Source organism: Monodelphis domestica, chromosome 3 (genome assembly GCF_027887165.1).
Source record: "Monodelphis domestica isolate mMonDom1 chromosome 3, mMonDom1.pri, whole genome shotgun sequence".
Lineage (NCBI taxonomy): Eukaryota > Metazoa > Chordata > Mammalia > Didelphimorphia > Didelphidae > Monodelphis > Monodelphis domestica.
Window position 1 is genome coordinate 261,681,521 of NC_077229.1, and position 24,116 is coordinate 261,705,636.

The 24,116-nt window shown below is 34.1% G+C and overlaps 1 protein-coding gene across 10 annotated transcripts in view; it reads right to left on the reverse strand.

Annotated features, from left to right (window-relative positions):
• Positions 1-24,116, reverse strand: part of PTPRM (protein tyrosine phosphatase receptor type M) — a 1,053,679-nt gene that overhangs the window by 776,016 nt on the left and 253,547 nt on the right. For all 10 annotated transcript variants that reach the window (XM_056820784.1, XM_016432809.2, XM_056820785.1 and 7 more), the window contains exon 2: positions 21,384-21,503. In XM_056820784.1, the coding sequence (XP_056676762.1) occupies positions 21,384-21,503 (120 nt within the window). The remainder of the gene's footprint in view (positions 1-21,383; positions 21,504-24,116) is intronic.

The following is a 24,116-nucleotide window of genomic DNA, read 5'->3' on the forward strand; positions in this document are numbered from 1 at the left end:
TCTGCTATTGAAGATAATTATTGAAAAATATCTTATGAGACATGGGAATAAATAATAAGTCTTCTAACCTGCCCAAGAGAGATGGTTTCAAAAATCTAAGGAGAACAATATTGACTGGTGAAAAGTTGGGCTTAACAGGCATCACCAGAAGATAATTAGAAGGAGCAGTGGATCACCTGTGTGGCATGCATCCAAGAATAGAATAAATTTACATACTGTCTCCATCTGCTGGGAAATACAAGGAATTGCCCAGGAGGAAATGAATTTCATGGTTTGGTTCTTTCATAAGGATTTAATATACCTGGGAAACTATGGAAATGGGTGGAAGAAAATTTGAGATCAACTCAGGGAAAGTAATATCATCTTGAAACACTTGTAAAAGATGGAAACAAAAAGTATTTGCCATTTATAATGTGATGCATAGGATAGAGCTTTGAAAAAAAAAAGAGATACCTTAACACTGGTCAAAAAAACAAGAGTGGTCCACAAATATCTATATAATTTCAAGAGGCAAGAAGTTCCCCAGCATACAGGGCAGCCACCTCGTTGCATACATAGAGGAAAGAATGGACATGAATTCATGCAATTTGTGCAGGCATGGACAGATTGCACATTGATATATTAGAAGTGCATCCAAATTAATGAGATAAGAAATCCATTTAAACACTTAAATCAGTAATCTATTTTTAACACAACTTACTAAATTGTCAGGCAGACAGATGGCACAAGAGGCAGAGTGTAAGACTTGAAGTCAGCACCATGAGTTCTAACCCTTCTTCAGACACTAGCTGTGTGACTGAGGAAGTCACTTAGCATCTCTGTCCTTCAATTTTCTTATGGCAAAGGAGAGAAATAATAATAGCACCTATCTGATCAGGTTGCTGTGAAATTAAACAAGTTAATATCTGTAAAACTTACACTGTGTAAATATTACCTATTGTTATTACTAAATGAAATTCTAATCTATAAAAATAATTTAGTCATTTTTATCCTTCCAATAAAGTTTCCTTTGACCTTCTTGTTTAATGGAACTCAAGAATCAAAGAGCTACAAAGGTCCCAAGAAGTCATGATTTCTAGTTTCTTTCTTTCCTGGATAGATGAAAGTGGAAAGCTTTTTGATACCATCTAATTCATTCAGAAAGATTTCCATAGAAACATATAGATTTCTTCATTGTTAAATAATCACTATAGCCAGAACTGTTTCCCTATGTATTATTTATGAACTTAGATATTCTTTACATTATTACAGATATGCTCATGTCTGATTCCAATGAGAGCAAATAGGAAAAAAGCCAAGTCTAGACCTTTCTTAATTACCCCTTATCCCATAAAACCTAATATTTGACTAAGCAAGTTGTCCCCTGGGATTTGGTCTTCATCAACACTTTACTGCTATCAGGAACTTCCCCAAAGGTACGCTGAAATAAATGTATTTTCTTCTATCATAATTCTATCCACTTTGTACTAAGCGGGATATGACCTGTCTCTACATGAGGCTTGTCATCCCTTTCCTTAAGACCCTTTGAAGGGATATCAATGGATGTCAATCAATCATGGATATTATTGGTTCAATCATAATAAAGTTATGGTATTGAGACATCATTTGTTCAGTTTTCTGCTTTCAGCAAAACTGCATCCAAACTAGTGGAGATGTTTAAATATTCATCTCATTTTCAGAGCTTTCCAGGTCACCAGTTTGGGTAAATCCACTTAATACAATCAATCGTCTTTATCACTAATTGTTCTAAGAGAAGAGTTAACATCATAACCTGCATTGTATTTTAATTCAAAATCTAAGAATTTTGATTTTTTGTTTGAGATTGTATTTTACATAAAATCCAAGATTTTGATTTTGTTCAAGAAAATATCTTCAAGAAAGAAGCTTGAAACTCCTATATCCAGAGAATGAATTGTTGCAGAAAGATGCCAGAAAACCTACACTACATCAAGAAGATCAAGAATGAACTTTGGATATGGTTGATTGAACTGAACTTTGATTGAACAATTATTGTAAATGTATACATTTATGCCAAAAGGGACTTGCCCCTAATTTGGCTTTCTGTCAATGCGCCCAGCAAAACATTGGTTTTGCTTTCTTTTCTTTTCTATTTCCTCCCTCACTACTCTATTTTTCTCTTAGAAAATTGAATATTGTGTATATCTATAGTTTGAAGTGCATTTAGAACTACAAGATGATTATGTTAAATGATCAATGGGGATAATGATCATCAGAGGGGAATTGTGAGTCTTGAAATTTCTCAGACTTGTGAATGTTAAAAAAATTCCCCATTGGGGAATTCTCCATTGGAACAATTCCCTACTGGGACATTCCCCATTTGGGAAGTGAGAACTCTACTTAGATCAGAAATGGGAAGACCTCTACTCCACCCATACTTAAGACTGCTTTAGAGGAGAAAACTCCTTGCTGAAACAATGAAAAAGTACTTAAACCCATGCCTATTTTTAGAAAGGGGTGCTAAGTACCTATAAAGGTCAAGCAACTTGTGAATTTACAAGGAACAAAGAGCTGAGAAACTTACTCAGAACTTTCCTGGTGTGAATTACTCAAAAGTTCACACCTTCTTAGGTGTGAACTAAGAATGGTCTGTCCTTTGAAAAATGTCTACTATGATTGGTAGATGTAAGAATTCAGGGGAAGTGACAAAGGAGAAAATGCCCTTTAAAAGGAGATGAAAAACTCTCTCTAAAAGAGTCAGCTGGGAAAGACTGCCTTGAAGGGTCTCTCTTGGGACTCTCTAGAGGACACAGTCTGAAACATTCAGATTGAGGATTGAGCTGGTGAAAGCAGCTGAGATGATGCTGGCCTGGTGTTACTAGAATCCTTGCTTTGCAGATCTTGTGGTGAGTGATAAAAGACTAACTGATCTCTCTCTCTTAAGACTCAGGTCTAGGCCATGTTGGCTCAAGGCCCTTCATACTTATTCCTTTCTTACTCTTTCTCTCTTTCTTTAATTCCTCATTGTATTATTGTATTATTGTATTATTATTATTATTATTATATATTATTAATTAATTAAATTCTCTATAAAACCCAGTTGACTTGGGTATATTCATAATTGGGAATATTTCCCTGGTGACCACCTTATATATTTGATTTTCAAAGACACTGTAGTGAAACATATTTTCTGCGGTCACAATTTACTCACCCACTCTTATATCTATCACAATTAGTCTTCCATTATTTTAATCTACCACAGTTTCTTCAACCATTTTAACTCTTACAGTTTATGGCATCCACTCTTTTAAATGCCACAGTTTATGGCAGACAACTATTTTAAATCTTACAGCATTAATAGAGGACTTTAAGATTTACTGAAAACTTTCTTGACAACCACACCTAAAAACAGGTGGTACAACTATTGTCAGAACTTTTACTATGAGAAAACAGGGACTCTGGGAAATTAGAGCACTTCACTATGAGCCTACAGCTACCCAGAGAGGACTCAAACCCAGGTATTCTACCTCCAAGTCAAGTACTGTGTCTGTTATACTACCTTGACTTGCCTAAACTTCATATTTATTTCTGTTCTGTTCATAGTATCATAGGACAACAGATTCAGGGTAGAATAGATCTTAGGGAGTAGAAGATCAGAGATCATAGTTCTAAAGCTGATAGGACCCTCAGAAGGCATTTAGTCCAAGTTCTTCATTTTACAGATGAGGAAATTGATTGCACACGATGACACAAATAATGTGACAGAGGTAGAATTTGAAGCCAGATCTTCTAACTCCAATTTGAAATCTCTTTTCTACTATCAGGAAGCCTCCCTTATTTTTATGTATTTATTTTTACATAAAAGTTTTAAAAGTCTGCTTAAATATGTAATCAGAATTCATCAGTTCTCTCTCTAGCAGTTGATACATTTTTTATCATAGATCATTTGGAATTGCCTTGGATCACTGTCTTGATCAGGATATCTCCTTTATCATTATTATTCCATATTCATCCTATACTTAATAATTTTTGGTCTCCAAATATGTCAACTCTGTACCTTCCCCTTAATATTTTCTCTCCCCTTCAGGAAAAAGTGGGAAAAACTCTTTTTAAATATGACAAAAATATTCAAATATTAAAACAGTAGAGTCCCATTATTACTCAACTTACCATGGCTATCAAGAATATGAAGATATACCACAGGTTAGACCACTTCCCCCCAATTAATCTATAATACAACAAAAGCCTGACAAAACTGAGCACATATAATAGGCACTCAATATATCCTTGATTGATTGGGGACAGGACTTGCTTAATACATCGAGTGAGTGACATCAAATACCAACATTATAAAAAAGAATTCTACCATACTTTCAAAGGAAAAGAAAATACAATTTAAATCAGAGGTATTTTGAATTACCTATGCAAAAAAGTAAAGGAAAACCCAGGAATTCAGAAATGAAAAGCTGACAAATACTGGATTGTTATTTGGAAATAAATTCCAGTGATACCTAATAATAAATTATTCTCACTTCATTGAAAAAAGCACCACCCAGTTAGCTTGCCACTAAGCATTATTGGAATTTTCAGACATTTAACTATTAGAATAATCAGCTGATTTCAATTGCCTTTCATGGGCCCACCCTCCAGACGGAGCTAAGATGTTGTCCAATACAAAATGAATTAAATAACCTTATTTACCTCTCTTGTTAGTACTTAAGCTCTTAAATATCAATTTCTGATATAATTTAAGACTCCTGGAACAGAGTATCAATTAACTGTACATTAAATGCCACAAACTTAAAACAACCATTTGCACAAACATTTTATGAGTTTGCCAAGAAATTTTGTGCACATTTTATGTATTCAGCACCATACCCTGGGCAATATATAAAAGAACATAAATATGCATCCTAAAACTGAATTTCAATAATTCCATTTTCATCTCTTTTTTCAAGTAGAACATACTTCTACACTTGACCACTGTGGAATCTGTCCAAAAGTACATGGGCCTGTATACTTAGAATGCCTTATACTTATACAATATAAAAACCCAAGAAAGGGTGATTTATGACCAATTATGAGACAATCAAAATTTCATAGTATTAATCATTCATTCAGTGCATTTTCAAATGATCAAAACTTTATTAATTTATTTTTAAAACCATATCTTCCATCTTGGAATCAATAATGTGTATTGGTTCCAATGCAGAAAGTGGTAAGGGCTAGGCAATGTGGGTTAAGTGACTTGCCCAGGGTCACATAGCTGGGAAGTATCTGAGGCCAGATTTGAACCTATGACCTCCCATCTCTAGACCTGGTTCTCAATACACTGAGCTACCCAGCTGCCCCACAAATGATATATACTTTTAAAAAATCAACCACACAACCATTATAGCAAAGAGCAAGAATTGCTGAGATTATGTTGTGAAAGGTAGTGACAAAGATCACTATTTTTATCTCATTCCTATTTTTCAGTAAAAACACATTCAATAATAAATTACCAAATAAATTCAAAAAGAAACAATAAAAAGAAAAAAGAAAATCTAGAAATAGCATTTTGCCTAAAATTATGTTAGCATTACTTAATATAATTTTTAAATGGTCAAAATATTTAAGAGAAAATCATATCACTTTATTACATCTTATTGTTTTCACTTTATACAGTCTATCTGAATTCTTCATTTTCATCTCCACCTCTAGTATGCCCATTTATGCAAAGGGCAAAACAATTAATTTGCCATTACAAGTAGCACCCCATATCAACCCAGAAATTTCTATTTACTTTTCTCCTTTTAATTACTTTCCCCCCTCCTTTACTGCAAGTAAAAAGAATAACTCGGGACTCTAAATGATAAAGTTTTCATGTATGTGTCTTGATAGAGACAAGTAAAATAATGAAAGATGAAGAAGAGCAAGGCTATTGATTCTGAAACCAAAAAAAAAAAAACTCTGAAAAGTCAACAGTATTAAAAATTTATCATACAAAACTTGAAGATCCATGAGAGTTGTCTGCCTTTCAATTTACTGCATAAAAACTTATGAGTCCTTAAACTAAGACAGTGAATCCATTAGGTATCATAGTACTCTTAGAGCTATTTAGGCACTATCTTTTTAATCAGGGCTCCATTCCATGAAATCTGGTCCCAAAGTCTTAGTCTTCCTACAGTAAAGATTAGTCTCAAAGGATAATCCTCCATGAATGATGCAGTTGCAGCCTTGTGGTATCACATAAAATAATATTTGCAAAAGTTCTTAGACCCGTGCATAGCACATAGAAGGTGCTATATAAATGGTCATTTCCCCCCCTTCTTTATGTAAGAGATTAAAGTCTCTTGGACTAAAATAAAAAATCCTGAGTTCACATCCTGCTTTTATCTGTTACTAGCAAAGATTATTTTTCTTCACTGGGTTTTAGATTCCTTATCATCTGATAACCAGAGAAAGATGAACTAGATGATTTCTAAGGCCCCTTTCATCTACAGTAATGTAGAAGAATGTGATGGAATATTACTGTGCTCTAAAACATGGCAGATGAATATGGGGAAGCATGGAAAGATTTACTCAATTTGATAGAGAGTGACATAAGAATAGCCAACAAATGTACAATTAACGATAACAATGTTAATGGAAAGAATAGCTACCAAAAAAATCGAAAGTGAAAACTGAAAAATTACGAAGAACAAGCATAATTCCTAAGAAAAGAAATGAAAAAGCAACCCAACCCCACACCACTCTTTTGTCCAAGTAGAAGGTAAATGGGTGTGGTACATTCAGGGGAATTCTAGAGTTGGCTCAGACCAGCTCTTGAGAGCCAAACATTCAGTTTTCATCAGGAGCATTAACTCTTCAGAAATAGTCCAATGCTACAAATCAGGGCTTCATTTACTCTTCTGTTGATTGTTTGGATTTGAGAAAGAGAGGAAGAAAATGTGAATAATGAAGATTAAACAAACTTATGCTTAGCATGAATTTCTGCCTACATTTTACCCCCACCACCACCACTCCCAGCCAATATTTATATATTATATCCAGTAGACCTTTGGACAGATATTTGCAGATTTTTTTCAATATATTATTTGATTTTATTGATTTTTTCCTTTAAAAATTATGAAGATGTATTGCAGGAAGATAGCAGAGTAGGGTATGAGGTTTCCTCACTGTCATAATGCTCCCCACAAACAACCAAAAATAATTTGAGAGAACTGATAATAAAAGTGGTAAAACAGCAGCAAATGAAGTTAAATACTCAGCTCAGGGACATCCAGGAAAGAAAGATTCTGAGTTCCCTCACCTCAGCCCCAACACCTCAGGTCCTGGGAGGCAGAAATAGAGCAAACAGAATGAAATCAACAATCAGCAACCTTGCATTGTCAGTTGTATCCCAGAGCTCACATTCCAAAGAAACCACTAGAATCTCCAGGCCCTGGGCCCTGGGAGCAGCTGTGTCTGCTGTGGCCTTGTCTCTAGAGACCCCAACTAGCCCACATTTGATGACTGAAGGAGTGGGCCACTGAGTCTATGGGTGCCAACCCCTAATGGCAGAAACTCAAGCCCTGCTACTAATAAATGAAGGATTTTGAAGGCCAAAGGAATATGGACTAGACATCTGTTTTATACTGAGTGTTGACAGTAGGAGCAGATAAGGAAGGAAGGAAAATATACTGCTAAGTGTGATTGTTGAGGAGATGGGGCTTCATCAGGTCATTACCAGGGTAGTGGAAAGACTAGTAGCTGCCATGGAGAGAGAAAGACTGCAATTGTAGTGGCAAAACTGCCTGGGGACTCTGGTTGGATTACCTAAAATCAATAATGGACTGGGGCTTGAGCTGGGGATCTGAGATTAGATTAAACTATAGACTATAAAAACCAGAATAACTAAATAGGACCCAAGAAAAACAAACACAAAATAATATCCTAAAACCTAAGGACAGCACATTAGGAGACCTGAGACTCCAGTAAAATAGTAATAATTCTATTGGCCTGGTTACTAAAATTAAAAAAAAAAGTGAAGGAGAAAGAACACAATGATTGACACTTGCTATGGAAACAGACTGAGCTCAAACTCAGAGGGCGGTTAAGTAAAAACATCTTGTTCAAAACTAGCAAAGAAATACATTTTACATATATTAAATACATTAGTGGATACCTATTAATTTGGAAAAGGTCAAACAAATTTGAATATATGGATATAATAATGTCATCATACTATGAAAGTGGCTATCATGAATTCAGAAAAAACCTGGGAAGACTGAGAGAGACTGATATTGATGAAAATGAAACATCAGAAGAGCAATTTATCAATGATCTTGAAAAGGTAAAGGAAAGCAACATTGAAAGACTATATATATATATATATATATTTCTCTCTCTATATATATATATATTATATATGTATATATATATAATTCAGCAGCCAATCATGATTTCAGAGTACTAGTAATCAACATGTCACTAACTCTTGTTAGAAAGGTGATGAAGAAAGGGATAAAGATTGAGAGCTGTAATTTTAGACATGTGTTGAATTATTTGGTTATCATAAGAGAAGGCAATATGCTTTGTATTTCAGCCACTAATAATACTGATCTATTGCTTCCTTTCTTCACTTTTTCTATCCTGGGTTTAGGTATCAGGGCCATATTTGTCTCTTAAAAAGAATTTAAAAGATGACACCCATCCTTTATTTTTAAAACATTTATGTGCTATAAAGAGCTTGTTCTTTAACAGATTGGAAACAATTCACTTTTAAATCTATCTGAGAAAAATGCTTTTTTCTGTAGCAAATCACTTATGATTTGTTTAATACATATTTCTAAACTTGTTTTTGTTTTTAGAGTGTATTAGAGAATAAGAAATCAGATAGGTTTTGACTTCAGATTATATTCATAATATAAATATAAGAGCACATAATGTTTATAATAACAATAGCAATAATAATAACTAACAATTTCCAGAATAATTTAAGCTTTGGAAATTGTTTTATACATATTACCTCATTTGATACCTCCCTGCAAAAAGAAAGGTGCTCTTTTTTCCCCATTTTATGGCTCTGAAAATTGAGATTGAGAAAGCTTAAATGTCATGCTTTCGGTCACAAAGCTAATAAGTGTCAGAGGCATGGTTTCAAACATCAGTCCCGTAATATTCACTCAAATAAATTTCTTCCCCAAATGCTGAAAACCATTAAGTATAGAAGCTGTGACATAATATGTGCTTAATAAACTATTGAACTCTCTCTCCCACTCCCCTCCCCCCAATTCTGAAGCAGAGTGGATAAAAAGAGAGAGGACAGGATGGCATCATTTTTAGGTCTGTCACCTTAACATTACCACCAAAACAGAAATAATGGCAACATATAAAGTAAATGAACAACCAAATTTTTGAAACTCGCTAATTTTGAAACAGAAATAGTCACAAGGAAATCTGCATCATGGGCAAGGAAAATATGAATTTTTTAAGTAGTATAGAAAAAAGTTTCAAGATGAGGATAAAAAAAATCAATATAATAAAAGAGGTCAAATATATTGGAGTCCAGGTGAAAAGTGACCCAGAAACAAAAATAAATGTATCTAAAGACCTTTCATATTGAGAAATAAGTTCAAAAAAGAGAAATAAAGCAATACTGCCAACTACATAGATAAAATTAAAATCAATAAATGATGAGCCAAAGGTCACTCTGCTAAGACAGATGACATTCACAACAAATGGTAAAATCTATGAGAAAAAGAAAAGTTGTTATGAAGAAATAAGGGGGTAGAAAAAGGAACCAAAGAAAATCAAAGAATAACACAAAGGGAATATGGTTTCCAAAAACTATCAAAGAATCAGGCCTATTAAAACATATGGAGAGAATTTTAGATATATTTAGGACTTGTGAGAAAATATGAAGAAACAAAAAGCTTGAATATCATGTTTTAAAAATTATATAGGCAAATTTGCCAGAATTATTAGAAATAGAAGACAGAGGAAACACTGATAGAATGCCCTGAAAACTTAGAAAAAAGGAAATATAAATTCATTTTCTCCAGAAATAAAGTCATCAAATCAAACAGGGTCTGATAAAATTCTCCGTAGACTTCTTAAAAAATCTTTTCTACCTCAGTAATGTAGGTTATTTCATAAGTTGTGATATTTTCATGATGATCTTTTTACAAATACTTATCATTTTTCTCATCTGATGCTCACAACAACCTTAGGAGATAGTTGGCATTATGAAAATCATTTTAATACGTAGAAATTGAGGCAGAGATTAAATGACTAGCTTGGAATCATAGATCTGAGATAGGTCTGAGGTCGGATTTAAACTCAGATCTTCCTTTCTCCTGGTCTATCTACTGCACCACCAGCTGCCCCTACTGCTTCATAAAACTTTTTGGCCCATCTAATAACTTATTCCAATACTTGGCATCACCTCAGTATATATGGCTTTATTTCCCCCCTATTTTTTAGGTTGAAAACTGAAGAAAACGCATCTTTCTACATGTAATTTTTGAAATTATTCTTCAAATAATTCTGTATATTCTTTAGTATGTAGTAAAGAATAATGTTCACTTTCTACATTCACTGTCAGTGAACAGATGAATTATATAAAGGTTGTTACTTTTATTTTCTAAGCATCTTGAGTTGAACATCAAATAGATTCATTATAAAACAACTGTTTTTAGTAAGCATAAACTATTCAAAATAGAAGATATATATATATATATATATATAATAGTAACTTATAGCCTTCTCCTTATTTGTGGCGAACTACCAAAGATCAACACACACACAAATATGGCTGCCTTGATTTTTTATAATTACAGTGCATTAAAACCATTACTTTTACTGTGTTTTTTGCTATCTAATTTATTGAAAAATGTTAGCTATTCCTATCAATTCATTCACTGATGTATAGTGCCCAAAATTAGGAATGACGTATACATTAATTCTGTTATTGACAAGGGACCTCTGAGCTCAACATACTTGTTTTCATCTCACATTAAAATGCTGCTACATTTAGCAATTTAGGACTAAAACCAAGAATTCCCACCACAAACCAGTGATGTGAAATGTTTTCTTCATTATTATCTTAAGTTGTTTTGCTGAAACTTGTAGCTTGGAAACTGCTGACAGACTACAACTTCAAACCATTTTTTTAAAAAATGTATCTCATAATTCACTGTTTAAAGCTAACTAGAAACTAATTAACATCCTCACAAAGGTAGTTTGAGAATGAATGAAATGAGTAAAAAGTATGTTAAGTGTTTATGTCACATCTGGATGTCAGGTAGCAATCTCTTTAGGGATGAAACAGATGAGTCAACTAAGGAAAATAAAATCTCTATTTTGCATACTCCCATATTTGAAAAAGTCAAAAATCAACTAAAACGATCCCAGGGTTTGATGTCCCAGAAATTTATTTCTATAAATAGCTTCTTAGATGTCATTCAGGGTCAACTGTGCAAACATTCTTGTCTTGAAATACTAATTATATTCAGCAAAGAGTTAGACTGAGAGATGACTTCACATCCCACTGCCCCCTAAAAATCACCATAATCTTCATGAAGGCTAACAGAAGCTTCAATGATACATCAAAATTCAACCTTGAATATGGCACTGATGAAGTCTTAGGAAATTTTATTGGTCTTCAACAGTTTACATGCTCTCATCAAGTAACAAAGGATGCTAAATGATAGAGCACTATTGCAATGTTACTTTATGATTGCATGTTGCCATTTTTAAGTGATCTTCAGCGGATGGCTGATTTTGTTTAGAAGCCATTGAATAAGACGTGATATATACATACACACGTGTATATATACATACGTGTGTATGTGTTTGAGTAACCAGTAAACTCAAATGACAACTCTCACTCAACAATTACAAAGCATTTAAAAGTGCACAAAGCGATTTCTTCACAACAAGGCTGTTAGTGCAAATATCATTGCCATCATACCTCTTTTGTAGGTAAATATATTGAGGACCAACAGTTTCACATTCTTTTCTCTGCTCTTTCAGGGAGTTTGGAAGTAACAATTATTCATGGAAGTCAATAAAGCTACGAATTCCTAAATCAGGGAAAATATTTTTTTCTTTTCCTAAACGTTAAAATATAGTATGGTCCTCTGGGTGGTACAGTGGATAAAGTACTAGGTTTAGAATCTGGAAGAGTCATCTTCATGTGTTCAAATACAGCAAGGAAATGGCAAATCATTCCAGTATCTTTGCCAAAAGTAATAGGTCAGAAAGAGTCAGATGTGACCAAAACAACCAAACAACAACAGATACCACTGGATAGAGACTAGACACTCTGCCTTATAGTACATTGTCTCAAATTCCATCTAATCACAGCATTTTCTCCTTCATCCACACCTTCAATGGTAAATATTCATTAAGGATGCCATAGTGGATAGAATGCTGAACCTGTAGTCAAGAAGATGTTAGTTCAAATCTGGCCTGACTTTTATAAGACGTGAGTCCCTAAAAAGTCATTTCATCTCTTCCTGCTTCAGTTTTCTAATCTGTATAAGGAAGGTAATAATTGCACTGCCTCTCCTAGGGTTTTTGAGATATAGAATGATATAACCTATATAAAACATTTTGTAAACCATATAACTTTATACTATTTTAGTCCACAAAAAAAGCATTATCAATGTATAAGCAGCAAGTAAATAAAAAGGCTAAAAAACCAGGAAAATACCCAAAATAAAGTAACAATAGTTCATCAGGCAGTGATGGTGTGACAGAAGTTTTTCAGAGTAAGTAGACCAAAGTGACTAGTTCATGTTCTCGCTAGAACTGTCAAAATAATTAGGTAAATATTTTAATATTCAGATTTCCATCTAGACCAATCAATAATCTAAAAAAAGATCTCTTTCTATCCTATTCTGAAATAATTCTATTGCAGGTTACAAATGGGAATGGAAAGAAGCTGGATTCTTGAAAACTCATGCTAGTAGGTTCTTTATCCATACTGAACCCTGACATATGAATTGTAGCGTTTTCTTAATGTAGGAAAAACATTAATATATTGATACACGTACCCTATGAAAGAAATTTGATTACCTTAGCTGTCAAAGCATCATCTTTTCCATTCATGAAATTTGCAACAAATAGATTTTGTCACTTTTATATATTTGTGGGCCAACAAAGTAAGCATGAACATCCCCACTCTATCACAGGTAGCCCATTCTCTTGCCTCTAAATAGGTTGTCATCACTATCCCAAAGGTGTTCTTATGGAAGAGGCACATTAGACATTCTAAGCCTAGTCACTATTCATTACAACTTTAGTTATTCCCAGGACACATAAAGGAAATAAAGGTAGAAAGTGACACGAATTGTAAAATGTTAAAAAAATAATTTCTATCTTTGAGATCTACTAACAGAATTAGATTTTCACAATGTAATCCCCAACATTTCTCATTTCCCTTCAATATCTCCATCCATTCCTACATTACAATAACTCAGAAATAGTGGTACTTTAAAAAGGAAGATAAAATGTCAATTTTATGGGAGGTAAATGGCTATACCCATCAGCTGCTAAGTGTATTGTTCACACTAGAATTACACTTGACATGTTATGGATTTTTCTTGCATAATTTCTCCCTTAGCACAAAACAAAATCATTTATTCTAATGCTTGAGATAAGGCTTTTATCAAACAATATATTAAATAAATATATAATATTTACCAAACTAGAATAGTTAGGACATAAAAAGATTGAAAATATGGGATTAGTAAAATAATAATACATTTTTATGTTAGATCCCATGGAACTACTTTTATGAGAGTAAATTTCTTAATCCATTGTGATTAAGATTAAACAGAAACTAGTGTGTTATACTGTAATACATAGGGAGCACTAAACATTAGCAATAGCCTTAAGTGTAATGCTATTCCCAGAATTCATCATCAAGGAACTGTGCTCCAAGTGAGCATCCTTATTCTTAGAGTATAGGGTAAGGAAATTTTCCCTTAGGCAAGAGAAAAAGCTACTAGCAATATACTGCAACAGACTACCCACTTATAAAAGAAATGAATAATCAGCTCTGGCACATTTCCATTAACTGAAAAAGTTACTGTTCACAGGACTAGCTGAGGAAAAAAAAATCTACCAATAGTATAAATAGCAGTTTAAAATAGGATTTTTAAATGGCATGTAGTATTTATTCAACCCTAAATATGTATTTCTAGAACATAACGTAACAACTTCACAGTAGTTATCAAGTCAGCTTTCACATAGCTCCAGACTGTATTTAACTTTTTAAAAGTGCAGTTAAAAATAGCTTTGCTAATGCAGACTGAGAAAAAAAATAGCCTACACATTAAAATACTGTCATTACAAAAAAATTAAAATTGAGTTGAGAACCTAAAAATTAAAGCTAAAATTCCACTTACTGATTTGATGTTTAAATTTATCTTGTCACAAATAAATAAAAATAATAGATAATTGCTCAGTAAGGCCTCAAATTTTTGGTATCAAACAATAATAAGAGCAATATTTTTAGGAGAGATGACAAGCTTTTCTCCTCCCAGAGCAAGAACTCTGTGGAATGATTTCTTTTCCCCTCAGCTAAGTTCTTCTTTCCCAATGAACCTTGTTTTTAATTTTGTCAAATAAATCAGTGTAACTTCTCAAAGAAAATGGTAAAAATAAGAATGGCTTAAGAAATAGTTTATAGCTTACATTTAAATTGCATCAGGAAGATTTTAATTCACATCTTTACTTTAAGGAGAATTGGACAAGATGTAAATTCTTCTCAAGATCTCAAGCTTTTTTGCCAGGATTGGAAGATGATATTCCAGAAGGCAAAGGAACTAGGTTTAAACCAAGAATGACCTACACAGCAAAACTGTGTATATTCTTTCAGGTGGGGGGAATTGTCACTTAATAAAATAAAAGATCCAAATATTCCTAATGAAAAGACTAGACCTAAAATGAAAATTTAATGCTCAAATACAAAACTCAAGAGAAGCACAAAAAGGTCAACAAGAAAAATAAAATTTTAAGGATTCAATAAGGTCAAAAAGTTTATATTCTATGCAGAAAGATGATATTTGTAAGTCTCAAAAATCATATCATTATTAGATCAGTTAGAAGGAATATACATAGACAGAAAGTGCACAAGTACCTTGATTAGAATGGCAAGACATCCAAAAAAAAATCAAGGATTGAAAAAGAATATTGTCCTGAGATAAAAGGGAAGAGAGAGGTAAAATATGGTAAATTATCTCATATAAAGAGAGATGAAAAAAACTATTACAGTGGAAGGGAGAGTGAAGGTGGTGATGGGCCATATTTAACCCTTACTCTTACTGGAACCATCTTAGAGAGGGAATAATAGCCATACTCATTTGAGTATAAAACCTATCTAATTCTACAGATAAGTAGATGGGGAATAAGAAAAGAAGAGGGAATAATTGATGGAAATGTAAAGTAGGGGAGTTGGTGGTTATAAAAATAACTGGTGAGAAAGGAGAAGAGTCACAGGAGAGAGAAAAAAGCTGGATCAAAAGGGGAAAATGAGATAAAGGGGAATACATAGTCAGTAATCAAAATTTGGAATGTGAATGGGATGAATTCATCCATAAAACAGAAATGAACAGCAGAGTGGATTAAAAAGCAGAATCCTACAATATATTATTTACAAGAAATATATCTAAGCAGGGAGACACACATAAAATAAAAGTAAAAGGCTAGAGCAGAATGTATTATGCTTCATCTGAAGTAAAAAAAGAAATATATCCATATATCCTACTAAAAATACCTTTGTAATGTCTCTCAAACTTCCCAATATTTTTCACCCATGCTATGACAGTATCAGTAAAAGTCTTCATCTCTTCCAGACTAGACATCAGTCTCTTAATGAGCTGAGATTTCTCCATTATCTCTCTTCCATCTACAATCCATTTTACATAGTAAAATTAGAAGTAATCCTAATGCATTGCTTTGATGCTATTAACATATTCAAAGCCATTGGTGGTTACCTGGTGTCTATCAAAAGTAATTATGAAGTCCAAATTCTGGCATTCAAGCATTCTGCAACCTGATTCCAACTTACCTTAAGATCTTTCACAATACAGATAATCCATGTTGCAGTAAAATTGTACAAATCCCTATCTCCTAGTTTTATCCTGCTCTATTTCATCTTATTAGCTTTATCATTTTATCCATATCTAAAATGATTCTTTCAGAATCCTAGAGAATCAACCAAAAAGCTAGTTGAAATAATCAACAACTTTAACAAAGTTGCAGGATACAAAATAAACCCACATAAGTCATCCTCATTTCTATATATCTCCAACCCATTTCATCAGCAAGAATTAGAAAGAGAAATTCCATTTAAAATCACCCTGGACAATATAAAATACTTAGGAATCTATCTGCTGAGACAAACACAGGAACTATATGAACACAACTACAAAACACTCTCCACACAATTAAAACTAGATCTAAACAATTAGAAAAACATTGATTGCTCATGGGCAGGATGAGCTAACATAATAAAAATGACCATCCTACCCAAACTTATTTACTTATTTAGTACCATATCCATTGAACTACTCAATTTTTTTTTACTGAATTAGAAAAAAACATAACAAAGTTCATTAGGAAGAACAAAAGATCAATGATATCAAGGGAAATCATGAAAAAAATGCAAAGGAAGGAGGCCTTGCAGTTCCAGATCTCAAACTATACTATAAAGCAGCGGTCATCAAAACAATATGGTACTGGCTAAGAGACAGAAAGGAGCATCAGTGGAATAGACTTGGCGTAAGTGACCTCAGTAAGAAAGTCTATGACAAACCCAAAGACCCCAGCTTTGGGGACAAAAATCCACTATTTCATAAAAACTGCTGGGAAAATTGGAAGACAGTGTGGGAGAGATTAGGTTTGAATCTCACAACCTACACCAAGATAAACTCAGAATGGGTGAATGACCTGAACATAAAGAAGGAAACTATAAGTAAATTAGTTGAACACAGAATAGAATACATGTCAGACCTTTGGGAAGGGAAAGATTTTAAAACCAAGCAAGACTTAGAGTCATAAAATGTAAAATAAATAATTTTGACTACATCAAATTAAAAAGTTTTTGTACAAACAAAAGCAATGTAACTAAAATTAGAAGGGAGGCAACAAATTGGGAAACAATCTTCATAACAAAAACTTCTGACAAAGGTCTAATTACTCAAATTTATAAAGAGTTAAACCAATTGTACAAAACAATCAAGCCATTCCCCAATTGATAAATGGGCAAGGAACATGAATAGGCAATTTTCAGTATAAAGAGACCAAAACTATTAATAAGCACATGAAAAAATGTTCTAAATCTCTTATAATCAGAGAGATGCAAATCAAAACAACTCTGGGGTACCACCTCACACCTAGCAGATTGGCTAACATGATAGTAACAAAAAAGTAATATATGCTGGACGGGATATGGCAAAGTTGGGAAATTAATGCATTGCTGGTGGAGTTGTGAATTGATCCAACCATTCTGGAGGGCAATTGTTTTTTTTTAATTTTTTTAAACATTATTTTATTTTGTCATTTTCATACATTATTCATTGGAAACAGAGATCATTTTCTTTTCCTACCCTCCCACCTCCCGCCACCCCTTCCCTAGCCAATGTACGATTCCACTGGGTATCACATGTATCCTTGCTCAGAACCCATTTCCTTGTTGTTGGAATTTGCATTAGGGTGTTCATTTAGTATCTCTCCTCAATCATATCCCCTCCACCCCTGTAGTCAAACAGTTGCTTTTCCTTGGTGTTTTTACTCCTACTGTTTGGCCTCTGCTTGAGGATAGTTTTGTTTGTTTTTTTTTTCTTCTCATAGATCCCTGCAGATTGTTCAGGGACATTGTATTGCCATTAATGGAGAAGTCCATTATGATCGATTGAACCACAGTGTATCAGTCTCTGTATACAATGTTCTCCTGGTTCTGCTCCTTTCACTCTGCATCACTTCCTGGAGATTGTTCCAGTCTCCATGGAATTCCTCCACTTTATTATTCCTTTTAGCACAATAGTATTCCATCACCAACATATACCATAGTTTGTTCAGCCATTCCCCAATTGAGGGGCATCCCCTTATCTATCTATTTAATGCCATACCCATTGAACTACCAAAAAACTTTTTTACTGAATTAGAGAAAACCATAACAAAGTTCATTTGGAAGAACAAAGGATCAAGGATATCCAGGGAAATTAATTCATTGCTGGTGGAGTTGTGAATTGATCCAACCATTCTGGAGGGCAATTCGGAACTATGCCCAAAGGGCGATAAAAGACTCTCTGCCCGCCCTTTGATCCAGCCATAGCACTTCTTGGTTTGTATCCCAAAGAGATAATAAGGGAAAAGACTTGTATGAGAATATTCATAGCTGCGCTCTTTGTGGTGGCAAAAAATTGGAAAATGAGGGGATGCCCTTCAATTGGGGAATGGCTGAACAAATTGTAGTATATGTTGGTAATGGAATACTATTGTGCTCAAAGGAAAAATAAAGTGGAGGAATTCCATGGGAACTGGAATGACCTCCAGGAAGTGATGCAGAGTGAGAGGAGCAGAACCAAGAGAACATCTACAGAGACTGATACACTATGGTACATCAAATGTAATGGACTTTTCCATTAGTGGCAATGTAGTGATCCTGAACAACCCTGAGGATGCACGAGAAAGAACACTATTCACATTCAGAGGAAAAACTATGGGAGTAGAAACACAGAAGAAAAACAACTTCTTGATTACATGGGTCCAGGGGGATATGATTGGGGATGTAGACCCTAAATGAACATCCTAATGCAAACACCAACAAAATGGAAATAAGTTTTGATCAAGGACACATGTAATACACAATAAAATTGCACATCACCTATGTGAAGGGTTGGGTGGAGGGGAGTGAGGGAAATAATATGATTCTTGTAACCAAGGAATAATGTTCTAAATTGACTAAATAAAGTAATTTGAAAAAACGATTCTTTCATTTCAGTTTTTTAAGTCTCATTTCTCCTCTATGATCCAACTTTCATGGCACCTCCTATTCTGATTCCCAAAGTCAGAGTGATTTTCCATGTCATGTTTCCTATAAAGCTTTGCCAGAATTTCTCATTGTCTTTAATTCTACTTGTCATTGTATCAAAAAAAATCTAAAAATGTCTTTGTTTTGTTAGATTACAACCTTATTAGGAGTTGAGCACATATTTTATCTTTGCATATTTTGAATCCAGAATATAGCAGGTATATGAAAAATATTCTTTGAATTTAATTGATTTCTTAAAGTGGTCATTCCAAAGCTTCTGTCATTAGCCATTTCTCTTTTCTCTTTCCTATTGCAACTACATTCATTCCCAATACTTCAATAATCATCTCTTTGCAAATGGTTACCACAACTATATTTCCACTTCTGCATTTTCTCATAAGTTGCACATTTATGTTTCAAAGTATCTACAAAACATTTCCCTTATATATTCCATCAATACACAAAAGTCAATATGCACAAAGTTAAACTTTTTATCTTCTACCCCAAACTTTTCCTCATTCTCACTTTCTTACCTCTAACAGAAACATATTTGAGTGACTCCTGTTTTGACACCGTGATAACATTTTTCCTCTTTCCCTCAACTTCATAAGCAACTCATTATTAATTCAGGTGTTTTTTTAATCTTTCCAATCTTTCTCACACCAGTCCTCTAAATGTTTTTCCCACTAGAACTGCATTATTCCAGACCTACATTACCACCTGTTTGAGGTAATGTAGTAGTTTCCTAGTAAGTGGCTATTCTCTTTCCTTCAAATTGACCCTTTGCATTTGCCATCAGATTAATGTTCTTCATGTTTTAGGGAAATAATATTGAATTTTGAAATTTTCGCCCACCAAGAACAGTTTGATTTTAAAGCTATCAATGGTCTCTTCTACAGGCTATGAAACTAGGTTGGATCCTCCTTTTTTTTGGTCTTTGGTAGGGATTACAGGGTTAAGGGCATCTCTCTGGACTGGCTTTTGTTACAGGTGGTATGGAGAACTGTTCTTATTTTATCTGTTAAAAGAACTCTCCTAGGGAATAAAGTCTGTCAGTTCTAATGACCATGTTGAAAAGTATGGTGGTCAAGCCACATGGTGAGGAGGGAAGGGTGTGTTGGTATCCTGAGACCCGCCCCTTCCTGTGATGAATTGGTGAGGGAGGAAGTAAGGACTATGAGGTCACTTCCTGCATACCTGTTTTTTTTTTCAGTGATGTCCAAAGGAGGGACTGAGTGATGACATCACAGGGGTCACATATTAGCATAGCCAGGGAAGTCCAGTCTCTTTCTTTGCCCAGCCTAGTTGCCTAGTTCCTGACGCCTTTGCCTCTCTCTGGTTGCATTCCTACCCAGTTCTCCTGCCTAGCTACTTCAGCTTATGCCTCTTCCTTTGGCCTGACTTTTGGATCCACTCATATAATTTGACATTTGTTCAGATTGTGGAGGGAGTCCACTACCTAGTGAGATATCCTTGAGCAGACTTTTTAATGAATTAATTTTTTAAAATTATATATTATATATGTATATATATATATATCTTTCAGAGAATTTCTTTCATTATATGTACAGATCACATTGGATCACACCTTTGCTCAACAGAAAGGAAAAATGAAAATCATTGAATGATTCACAAAGGGGTAAAAAACAAAAAATATTTTTAAATGAATCTACTACCAAAAGAAAAACACCAACAGTTATATTTATATAGTATTATTTATTTTCTGCTTTTTCTAAGATCTGGTTTTAGTCTATCTTTGTAATATCTCTGTGACTACCATGCCAATTTCACAAATAGAAGAAAGGAAATTTAAATTGTATTGCCAAGGCATCTTGCTACTCAGTTCAGTGTAGTATCCAACTACTCTTGTCAAAATAGATATTGCTCCTCTAGCTATTATTTGTGCTTTCTTAACTAGTATCTTTGCTATAAGCTAATGTAGAACTACATTAAAGATAATGGGGATACTGATCAACTATGATGACTAAAAAACAGGTATTAAATTATAATTGGAGAGGCAGGTAGGTGGCTCAGTAGATTGAGAGCCAGGCCCAGAGATGGGAAGTCCTGGGTTTAAATCTGGTCTCAGACCCTTCCTAGTTGTATGACCCTAGGCAAATCACTTAACTCCCATTGCCTAGCCCCTACCACTCTTCTATCTTAGAACCAATATACAATATTGATTCCAAGATGGAAGGTGAGTATTTAAAAAAATTATAATTCGATCCAATGTCATTAAGAGACACTCTGCTCTGTTCCATTTCATCAGATGACCAGTACCATCCATATCTTTCATCTATTTCTAAAATTGTCATTCATTCAACCAAGTATCCTTGCTGAAAAGATCTATAGAGCAGAGAAGGATAAATATCTACCCTTATTATTATGGAAAAAAGCAAAATATATAACAAACCTGATGGCATCCATGGATCAGAAGGCTTTGTCAAGGTGTTCACCCATTCCCAATCAAAATCATCATCCTTTCCTTGGCTGTATCCACACGTGGTAAATGGCTCATCAAATGAGCAACCACCTGAAAATTAAAAATAAAAAGCATTAGAAGATAGAAGATAGATGCTACCCAATATAAAGAGAGAGAATTATAGGTTCCCAAAGCACCAACTTGAAGCTCATCTGAATTTGCTTTGGTCTCTGGGCACAAATTATGGGCTCCAATACTTCTACACCTGTGATTAAAAAAAAAAAGCAGCTGTAAATTTGCTCCTATCCCCTTAAAAAAGCTTCCTCATGAAGAGAAGTTCATATGGGCATGTGCCAATTGCAATTAAGACCTTTTTGAAGCAGATGTAAAGCTAGCATTTCCCCACATTTACAGAACTGGGAAGTGATCATGATGTTGAATTTACAAAGTGACAAAGTCTTCATAAATTTTCTAAGATGTTGCAATGCAAAAAAAAATGCAGCTTAAATGATTTGGGGAAAGGATAGCAGCAGGTATGTCATGGGCAGTGTAGGGCAATAATGTAGGGCAATATGTTGTTGATTCTTTATGACCAACTGGCCCATATTTATATTCTGAGACATTTTCTCAAAAATTACTCTCAATCTGTTACTGAAACAGCTTTCACATCAAATATTAAGGGGCTTGAGATTTCAAAATCAAAGTAAATGACTATAAATTTCTAAATATAAACAATTAGTAACCATATTAGGAATAAAAGTAGAAATATATTAAAATATGTTTAAACCTAAAATCTAGAAACATGACTATGTATCTAAAAGGCAAACATAATTAAAAAGCAAAACCATTAGTATATATGACAAGTCAGAAATTTCAGTTTCCCTCAAGTTGTTTACATTTTTGAGGTCCACTCATTGCTCCTCTCATCTTTTTTTAACCTTTTTTACATTATTTTTTAAAATTAATATTAAGCATGGGTTACAAAGTCAAAAAATCTGTAAGGTCTAGGCAATTGGGGTTAAATGATTTCCTCACATCACACAGCTCGGAAATATCTAGGGCTAAATTAGAACCCAGGACCTCTCATCTTCAAGCTTGGCTCTCTATTGACTGAGCCATCTACTGGCAGCCCCTTCTCCTATCTTCTTAACTGCATTTTGCTACCTATATTAATATGCAAAGGGCCAATAATTTAGGAGGGGGATGGAGGTTAACCCATTGCACTAAAGCAGATTACCTTCCATCTTTAATTGAGGTTCTTAATCTTTAACCTTTTCTGTGACATGGTTCCCTTTGGCAATCTAATGGTCTATGGATGCTTTCTCAGAATAATGTTTGAAATACATAAAATATAATGCATCAAATTGTAAAGGAAGCCAATTATACTGAAAAAAGTTATCAAAATCTTTTCAAAAGCATCTTCACAGATTTCAGAATAAAAAGGCTTGGTCCAAAACTGAAAGATTTATATAGTTGCTTCAGGGAAATTAAGTAATTGACCTTATATAAACTCATAACTGACCAACGGGTATTATTTGAACTTAGATCTAATCTAACCTGAGGCTGCAGTATGGTTCAGTGAAAAGAAAACAGGAATATGGAGTCCAAATATGGAGTTTAATCTGGCCTCTGACCTTGGGGAGAGCACCTATTGTCTACGGATTTGTTTCTTCATTTGCCAAATGAGAGAGTCATGCTCTATAGCCTCGTAAATGTCTTCAAGGTCCATGATCTTGTCATTCATACAATAAAGTCACAGATTTTCTTGTTCCTCATGTTCGCTTCATTTGTAAAATGCCTGTCCTCCATGGAGTCCTACTTAGGACTATTAAATAATTCAGTGATACTCCCAAGGATAACAATCAATCCACTATGCCATGCTATCTTTCATGTGTTTTATCTGCTTTAGATTATTAGAGATTGAGTGAATTAAAATTGAATGAACACAAAGAGAATAATACCTCCATAATAAACATTTTTTATATCCCTTAAACTACCTATTGAGTTTTCTTGTTGTTGTTTAGTCACTTTAGTCACATCTAACATTTTGTGACCCCATTTTTTTTGGTGAAGATAGTGGAGTGGTTTGCCATTTTCTTCTCTAACTCATTTTACAGATTCAGAAACTGAGGCAGAGTTAAGTGACTGGCCCAGAGTCATACACCTGGTGCATGTCTGAGGCTAGATTTGTACTTAGGAAGATGAATCTTCTTGACTCCAGACTTGACCTTTCATCCACTGTGCCACTTAGCTGCCCCTCTGTTTCAAACTAATCCTAATTTCCTCATATGTTATCTCACCAGGATGGTTTTACTGCTGTATATAGGGATTATCTAATTTGGCAAGCACATTCTTAAAATGTGGCAACCAAGGCAGAGCAAAGTATTTCAGATTGCATGTGTTTAGTGCAGAGTACAGACAAATGAAAGGTGTTAACATCATATAGAGGAAAGAGAGACAACAGGCTCTCAAGTAGGAGAATATAAGTTTAAATCGCATTTCTAATGGTTACTACCTTGGGAAAGTCACTTGAATTCCTTGAGTCTTGTTTTTTTCAGCTATAAAATGAAGATGACAGATCCCGGGGTAAGTCATCCCCCTTTAGACTTATTCTAAAAGTTGATTGATCTTAACTGATCTATACAACTCTGTTATTGCAACCTGAAATTACTTGGGAAAATTTCAGCAGTGGTATGACACTGCACCTTCATAATGGGCCCATGG